The following is a 9,331-nucleotide window of genomic DNA, read 5'->3' as shown; positions in this document are numbered from 1 at the left end:
CTTCAAATCGGGGCCCAAGAACGATGCGGCCCTCATGGAGAAGGAAGCCCACCAACATCACTTTCCCAGTTCACAGCGGGGAGCATAGCAGCTCTCCGCCGAGCACTCTCTACCATGTGGGTCTAGGGGTGTTTTAACAATGTTTAGCTCTATTTTCTCCATTTAGCATAAGCCTGTTGTCACATTTGGATGGCTCCTTCATAAATTGATGGTGTGATTCCTACAATTTCGGGACAGGCCTGAATGACAAAATATGCAACACAACATTCGATACCGAGGTGCCTGGCAAGCACCAACCATGTGCACTGGACAGGCTCTTAGTGTAAATGTTTACAACCCCCCACTGAGCTCAGTGCTGCTGGGAGTCACTCTCATCAGGCTGAATGGGATTTAACACTGCCATGTGTAGTCTCAAGCTAGTCTAGTCTCAAGACTTTTTTTCGTAACATTTTTGAGTTCTTATCTTTAGTAATGAATCTGAAATTTGGCTGCATGCTTAGTAAGTCATAGTGTAGTGTCTGTATTTAGTTTAATTTTATCCATTAACACGCACACACATACATAATGAGCTTTAATGAAAATGACAATTAGCATAAATTATGTAGACTACATCTATATACATATATACATATATCTATACACACACACATATGTATATATATATATATATATATATATATATATATATATATGTATATATATATATATATATATATATATATATATATATATATATATATATGTATATATATATATATATATATATATATATATATATATATGATCAACCAGGTCATTTAAATTTAATTTGATTAAATATGAAAATCTGATTTCATAATAAAAGGCTTTAAATAAAAATTACTGTAGTCTGAGTTAATCAGGTAGTTCCTTCTGCAGTTAGGACAGTTACACTTTAAAAACCAATTTTAATCGAGAGGTATAACACTGAGAAAAAATTTTCTTCCAACTTGCACTTGGTTATTTAAGAAAAATAAAATTGCAAGACTTGATATTTCCTTCACATCTTTGTTAGTAAACACTGAAACTAGGTTACTGTATACGGAACATTGTAAAAAACACTAGGAAAACAGTCCCCTTGCAAAACATTAGGGACAGACTATAGCTTTTCATGCACAGACTGAAATTGTATTTCATTTATAACTAGCATGAAAAAGTCAAAAAGTAATAAACTTGTTAATATGCTGAAGCACTCGGTAGATTCATTACAAATATACTCAGGTAATTGTGTAAGGACAGGTATATTAATGCAGCGCTCTAATGCCATCAGCTAAAAGTCAAAGACACATTATAAATGCCTTTGTTTGCATGTCAACATATGCCAGAGGCACTAAATGAAGGTTTAGATGAGTAAATGTGAAATATCAAAATGATGTCAAAGACGACTCACAAATAATGTCTTACAGTCTGAAATCTTGCGCTTTGTTGCTGATATATTCTGTATTTGAAGATAATACACAAGTTGTATTTGATTTTCCAATATCTCTGACACTATACTAGATAGATGGTGCTGCAAATAAACAAGCATTATTTGTAGAGTAAATATATGCATGAACTTCAAATGATGGATAAATGAAAATAAATAGGAGCCTTAACGTAACATTTATATTTTAGAAATCTAAATGGAACGAGTGTGTTGAAGAAGAGCCAAGAGGCATTAAGGCTGAAACTGCAAACCAAGGAGTAAATCGACTTAATGCCATCACATTTCCACCCTATTCATGCCTAAGAAAAGGGTTAGGGAAAGAGATTAGGTTATATATCTGCTGTCAGGGACTGAAGAGACCAAGTAGAGAACTTCACCTAAACAGAATGATGATCAAACAGACATGCTTTAACAGACATGCTTCATAATCTCATCCGTTATTGTCCTCTCTCTGCCTTGACTACAGGTTCAGTAGAAAATCTTAGACAGGGGCAGATTAAATGTGTGATGAAATGTCTGAGAAATATGTGAGTATGTGAGAATATAAGGATGGTTGATTTTCTACCCACATGACGAACATAATCACTATTAGTAACACATATCTACATAAATATGATAATTCAAAATTTAAACACATTTATTGGGTTCATATTGGAAATCATAACCATCTGATGGCATAGTTTTATGGATAATTACCGTTATAGAGATAATGCAGCATGTGAAAGGAAAGCTTTGAGGCTTCTCCACTCACTGGGAGGAGAGTGCGTAGGTTTAGTTGTGCATCGGAGCTGTACCCAAAAGGCAAATATGTGGAAAGTTTGGTGACAAGCATCCAGGCGTGTGGTTAACAAGATTGCATCTGGTGAGCAGAAAGTGTAGGATATAGCTTAACTATGTATTTAAAGGGCAAATTATTTTCACATTAAGTTCAATGCCATCAGTAATCCTTCCAAATATAGATAGAACTATTTCATTTTCAGTAGAAAATAATTATTCAAATACCCTATAGTGCAAATCCCTTTAATTTAGTGCATGACACAGTTTTTGATTTCCTACCACAGAACAAAAACGGAGAAGAATCCAGTAAACATTAAAATCTGTTGTCTTATTTTGGTAATCTGGCTGCTTACTGACAAGTAAATAATCAATACAAATAGTTCCGAAGTGTCTGAAAATAGACAGGCGATTTAAACTGTAACTAACAGCCATGCATTTTCCAGCTGCAGTGCAGTGTTGAGGAAATGACACCAGCTTTGATGGGCTGTATAGCTTTTGAGATGAGCCTCTTTATGCCGCTTGCAGTTCCATTATGGCTTTGTTCGAAAGCTTGTTTACCTGCTGATAACATACACTGGTGGATTCAGGAGCACCGATCCAAAATCTGCTGCCAAAGTCACTCAAGTCTCATTGTACTGCAGGAGGGGAAGAATGAAATGTTTATGCGGAGGGGAATGCAAATGCTAAATGTGAAATCAAACTATGGGACCAATAAGGGATCAGAATAACTTTGCCAGGTTTTATTTTTAGCCCAGTTGCAATGCTAGCTTTGTGGAACACTCTTCACTTTAGCCTCTGTGCATCTGTGTGCTTAGGTTTTGCTCAGTGCAAAAGTGCTGCTCCAATTTTACAAATAAATTAACTGTAAGTTGTTGTTGTTGTTTTTTTTTTTAAAAAGGGAGGTTAATCTGCTTCCATCATACGACACATGACTCTGATTAAACTGAAATATTCTACCTGACTAAAGACAGCCTGAATATGTTGTTGTTTGTCTGTGATAAGGCTTAATATCAAACAGCCAGCAGATCAAAAACAGTTCATCGAATCTCATCGTTGTACATCACTTGAATATTTTTGGATTTCACTGTTAGAAAAGCTACGGTCTTGGGTCAAAGGAATAGCCCCTTGGTTTGCATATTAAAGAGGATTTACTAGACCTCTGTTAGCCATGCATCCCCATGCAGGCCAGTCTCCAGGGGGCCAGCAGGGCCCCACAGACGGGCAACTAGGGGGCCAGGTGACCCTGTCTCTGAGGTTAGCAGGAAACACTAAAGAGGGATGGGCAGGGAGCTGAGGAGCCACTGAGTGCGAGTGTGCAAGGCTGGTGATGGCAGCTGTCAATGGTTTGGAAGGAGAAGCAGACAGATTGTGCGTTCTGTTGGTGCAGCCAGTTCGCCACCTGGCAGGCTTTTCCTTGTTAGAACTTCTTGCTGTTTCTGTTCTCATCAGAGAAATGTTTTTCCTCTTATCCTCTGTGTTCATGGGAAGTTAAATTTGTCAGAATGTTTAAAGATGTTTAATGAAAAGCAATTGTTTAAAGTATGCTCTTTGCATTGTACAGAATGGCTGCCGCTCATGTTTGCGATGAAATGCAGTCAGGAAGTCCGATTTATTAATGTAAATCTTCTGTTTTTGTGATAAAACTGCATTTTTTAAAAGAAATTAAATTACGGATAAAGAGAATGTATGCAGTATGCCTTCTCGGGGTTGACCTTAGCTGTATTATTTAAGTGTTCTTTAAGAAAAGAAGGTGTAGGATTTGCTTAGAAAAAAATAATCTGTAACTTTCAAATCCCATCATAGCCATAAATACTGCACCATGTTGCTCAGTTGTTATGAAAAAATGCAAGCAGAAACCATGAAAAGCTTAAAAGTACATTTAAAAATCAAATTTGGCAGTGAGTCCTTGTTCCAACAGGATTAAAAAAAAAAAAGTCTTTCATTTGATATAAATATATGCAAAGAGAGTGGTGTGGTGATCTGGGTGCCAGAGGTGGCGCTTTACTCTGGATATTCTGGCTTGGGCCGGTAAGGGACATAAATTAACATGAATTAACACATGCATGCAATAAGAAAATAATTAATTCAAGTTATCAGTCACCTCTTCCATTCCAGGAATCTGATTGACAAGATAAAGTAATGTGCAAACTGCTTTTCAAAGCTAACAGCCTGGAGCACCCCTCCTATTAGTTAGTCATTCCCTCAGTATCACACCCGGAATCTGTCATTTCACAATTTTCTCCTATAATGCATATGTGCCGCTCTCACCACTCCACTACAGCAACTGCCATCTAACAAGTTGACACAGAGAATGATACAATTCACGTCCAGTATTCAGTTCCATATACAGCAAGCATCTGAGGCAGACGGGTCAAGAATATGGTACATTCTGTTCTCTCTCAAAATTGCTTTTCCAGGACTCTAGAGGAGGTAGATAAAGCTCCCGTGATATCCTCCAGACACCTAAGGGAAGTTTTTAGGGTTAAAAAGTCTCGTCAGGTGTAAAAATAGGTTGTAGCGATGAAATTATGGGATATTTCCTTTTAAAAGACTCATGCCTGCATAATTTTCATAGAACGTGATTCTTGGTAGGCATTTAAGTGTCTATATACCCTCTATAAAAACAGCAAGCCTCCTAAGAATTGTTAACTCAAACTCACAAAGCACATAAAACAATCACACAACAAATCTAAAAGGCATACATCCTATATATATAATTCACAGTAATAGCCTTATTTTAAAAATTATTCAAGAAACATGTTTTGAATGTGGCATTTTAGTGTTTCCAAATACTAGATTATTGCAAACACATTGTGCACAGTAAAAAAAAAAAAGAAGTTTTGTACCAGGGGTCCCGGTGCTACAGCAAGTGTAATACCATTTCCAAGAAGTTGAGATTCTGTTTAAAATGTGGATAAAAATACCAAGTCTGATGTTTATCAAATCATTTAAACCTTTTATTTTATTAATAATAGTACAAAGACAGCAGAAAGTACACCATAAGAGTACAAAGATAAACCCTTAAAAAAAGAGAGCATGAACAGGGGCATGTTTACTGCTGGGTTGCATCATCTCTCCTTTTAACAACACTGTGTTTGGCAAATGAGGAGACCAACTGCTGTAGTCTTTAAAGCAAATGTTTTCCTGTACTTGCAGTATTTCAGCAGCTCAACAGTTCAGGGCTTTCTGTGTTATATTTTTCATTTTATAATGTTTCTTTCAGTGAGGGACGGATCTTGAGTGCAGGTGAGCTAGTTTAGCAGCCTGAATAAATTACCACGGCGCCATGTTTTGTACAGGGTTAGATGGACATTGTTTTGCTGAAATTAGCAAGGCCTTCCCTGAAAAAGACGTACAGCATTAATGGTGCCTTCACATATGCGAGTTAACCCACGTACATGTTGTTTATATGTTTGTCTTTTGTGGACGTTGGACTTTCTTACTAACTTGTATTTGTGGATGCGGGGACTAAGTGTGCTTTCTGTTTTCAGTGTTTTTGAGCTCTTGACTGATCTCTACTACAGAATAATGTCCATTTTTAAAGCAGCTATCTCAGGGCACAAAGATCACTGACCCTCAAAAATTATTTTTAAATTGAACTATCTGCTGAAATAGCTATATAGCTCACCATGTGAAGTACAGAAAAACCCATGCTCTCTAGAATGTGTTTTATAATGCTCCGACATGTTTGTTAATTAACCTAATTAACCCGGGTGCTTTTTGTTTAACTTTTCCAGCGTTGTCCTTATGCCTGCCAGCTTCCAACTTCACTAAAATTGTTGTCTTTGCACTATTTCTAATAATAATAATAATAATAATAATAATAATAATAATAATAATAATAATACAGGGTTTCAGTGATATGCATACAATTATATTCTACTTTTATTTATAGTTTATACAGCATTCCACAGAACATGTAGGCTACATGTTACAGACACGTTACAGTAGGTTACATGATACAGAAAAGTCCAGGGTTGTTCATCTTTGTGTAGACATAATGCTTTTCTCAGCCCCTCCTCAGAAAAAGCGTATCAGTTTCAGCACAGGCCATTTAAAGCATCCTTATCCCTTAACTCGTTGTCTGTTACCTTCCAAACCTACTTTTGATAGTACATCAGTTACCCAAGCATCTCAGTCTGTAAACGTTGCCCGCTGTGCTGGCTAGTTTAACTTGGTGTTTAAGTGCCCCCTACCTAGTTGCTTTATTCATGCTACCAGCAATTAAAAATGTTTTAAGCCTTGCTCCATTTTTCTCAATTTTTATTCAACCAGTCTAGTTACCCTGGTAAGACCGCTGCTTAAAAGAGCTCTGGTGAAATTTGTCTGCTCACAAATAGTAAGTCTGAATAAGTCGAATAGCATCAGAATTTCTGTTCACCCACTTACTGAAACAATTAAGTATATGTGCGTCTCGTAGCATCTGTGTAAACATGCTTTTAATGCAAATGACCAAATCTAGTATCGAGTTTTTAGCTTTGCAACGTGTTTTATTTTTTGATGTCAATCATATAGCGTTCTTTAAAGAATATAATCTTAAAATCAAATTTTTTAGGAGACAGTTTTTTGCTTTTTAAATTTGTCAGCAGTCTAAGGGGGATGAGGTAGAGCAAGCTCTAAACCAAAAAGCCTGGTTGTCCAATTTTGGGTGACAGAAAAAAAGTCTCCAAAGGAGGATAGTGTGCACAAAAGTTGTTCTGTTGGCTGTGAGTGTGGTGTCAGCCGGTCCCAGTCCCTGTGGCCCTCACCGTGCACTGTGCAGGCCTGATGGGAAACTGACTGCAGCACAGGACATGGCCTCGTTTGTTCACGGTCCCCCCTCTCTGAAAAGAGTTATGCTGTCTGTTTTGAATGGACAGCGTTTTTCTTTGTGTGCTCGATCAAAACACAGGGCAAAGTTAGTCAGCAAGTTGCATAGCTTCTGCATTCTGATTCTTCAAGCCTCTTTTGTATGAAGTTTAGCACAATGTTTTACACTGTGTTTGACCTGAATGGCATGCTGAAGGTAGGAACATTTTTTAAAAACTATCAAATAGAAAGGGGTAGAAAGTCATTTTCGTATGCAGTTTATTTTCTCACTCATTTCTCTGTGATAGAACAAAATAAGTAACACGATCATATGGGGTTAAAAAAGCTCTGCTGTAATACAGGAAATGACAGAGTGCAGTGTTGCTGAAATATTTATATGCTTTTATCTGATCTATTTCCTAACCACAAGGTATTTGCCTGTGAATCCCTGGCACTTTTGATATTACCTGAAGGCAAATGGTATATAGATTTATACAAGTTATTTACAACAACAGCCAAGCCATTCCTCTGGAAACTAGGCTGCAGATCAAAGGATTGTTTTGATCTCTACTTAGCATATTTGTTTAACCTAGCCAGTGATTCTGAAAAGTGCACAAGCTTTTCGGTGATATGCAGAGCACCCTTTATCCGTCTTTTTCTTCTGTTAGCTCTGGATTTAAGTACTTTCTGTATTTAGGAGACAACTGGATTTGCCAGCTTTTGAAATTTAGTTGCCCACTGCTAGCAGTCTTGGCACTCAGAAATAGATAACTAGGTATGTTCCACTGCTAATCCTGATCGGCCTTGTAATAGTATTTGTGGACTGTACAGCACTCAATTAGGGCATAATGTGCTATTTTTATTTCCTTTAAGTTGGATTAAATATGAAAACATGTTTGTTTGTTTTTTTTTCAGTCTCCATCTACTGTTTACTGTGTGGGTACTTTGCAAAGTATTGTTTTATACTGTTTCAATCAGTACGACTCTCTCCACACAGGATTGCAAAATGTCAGGAGAAAAACAATGTCCAAGCGCTCTCTCTACAAAAGATGCCAGGGCAATCAGGAAATTTTCTGGAATGCTTAAGAGAATGCATATGCACACAATGCCCTAATTCTCTCTTACTTTGGGTTTGGAAAAGATGAGCCCAGGTTTATTGAGAGCCAAAAAAGGGGGCAGATGGCTCACAAGAGGGATAAACCTGGGAAGTCATGCTGTAAATGTGTTTTACAGAAAACAATGAAAGGAGCGGACAAAGCGATTGTGGCAAAGTCCTTTGGAAAATGGAAAAGCAGCTCTCTAAGGTCCAGGACCATGGAGAAGCCGGATGAGCCGTCCGAGGAGAGTAAGGAGAAGAGCCTTTCCAACTGCACCTGTGAAGCCCCCCAACTCGGCAAGAAACCAGTTGGTAAAAGTACACTATTTTCTTATTTCAAGTCTATTCATACTAATGTGTCTATCCACTTGTTTTTCTTGTGGCAATTTTAATTATTACTGCGGTGACTTGGGTTTTTTTGTGTGTTTTTTTTTTCATTTGACTCTCTGGCCTGCCATATCCGGTGAACAAACAAACCACATTGTTGGGCAAGAGAATTCCTTTTGAGGGAAAGTGTGTCTCCGATGATACAGTGTTGCCAGAAAAAGACAAAGCAAAAAATAGCAAACACAAAAACAGTCACAGGTGCATGGGAAAAAGAGAGAACCGAGTGAATGGTCACTGCGGTCCCCAGGAGGTCTTTCAGTGTTAGCCAGTGCGGTGGGTGGACTTCTGACAAGGACGCTGGTTAGCAGCCAGGTGGAGTGTGTAACTGAGAATGCTCCTGTTTATTCTTTTCACATGCTAATGCGGCTCCTGTGTGACTTTAATGCGGCAAAACTTTTTCTTGGAGTTAACATTTTTGTTGTTTCAATACCTGCTCTTGTATCACAGCAGTGGACTGATTCAAAAGCTCCACACTCTTTTATAAATGATTGGGACTGTGCCAGGGAGAGAGATACATTAAGTATGGGCTACATGGGGGGAAAAAATACACTGGTTGAATATTTTCAATGCAAACAGGTACCGACATTTTACTTTAAAATAGGCAATCATTATTTGTGTTAAAATGATAAACGTGGACAATATTTTCAAGTTAAAGTATCTAAATGGACAGCAGAAAGTGTTCATATGGGCTCTTTTGGTTTCGTTTATCTTGATTGCAGCATATTATCTCCCATACACTGAGTGTTTACATGCAGTATTATGGAGTTTCATCTACCCAAAAAATAAAAAATAGATACCAGCTTTCCAAAACTCTGTAATGAAGGACTGCATGAGGACCC

The 9,331-nt window shown here is 37.6% G+C and overlaps 1 protein-coding gene across 4 annotated transcripts in view; it reads left to right on the top strand.

Annotated features, from left to right (window-relative positions):
• Window positions 1-7,118: 7,118 nt before the first annotated feature.
• Window positions 7,119-9,331, top strand: part of st18 (ST18 C2H2C-type zinc finger transcription factor) — a 41,216-nt gene continuing 39,003 nt past the window's right edge. For all 4 annotated transcript variants that reach the window (XM_063461776.1, XM_063461774.1, XM_063461775.1 and 1 more), the window contains exons 1-2: window positions 7,119-7,226; window positions 8,243-8,417. In XM_063461776.1, the coding sequence (XP_063317846.1) occupies window positions 7,173-7,226; window positions 8,243-8,417 (229 nt within the window). In that variant the 5' untranslated portion in view covers window positions 7,119-7,172. The remainder of the gene's footprint in view (window positions 7,227-8,242; window positions 8,418-9,331) is intronic.

This window comes from Pelmatolapia mariae, linkage group LG18, assembly GCF_036321145.2.
Source record: "Pelmatolapia mariae isolate MD_Pm_ZW linkage group LG18, Pm_UMD_F_2, whole genome shotgun sequence".
Lineage (NCBI taxonomy): Eukaryota > Metazoa > Chordata > Actinopteri > Cichliformes > Cichlidae > Pelmatolapia > Pelmatolapia mariae.
Note: the sequence above shows the minus strand (reverse complement) of the source record. Positions and strands in the feature narration are given on the sequence as shown.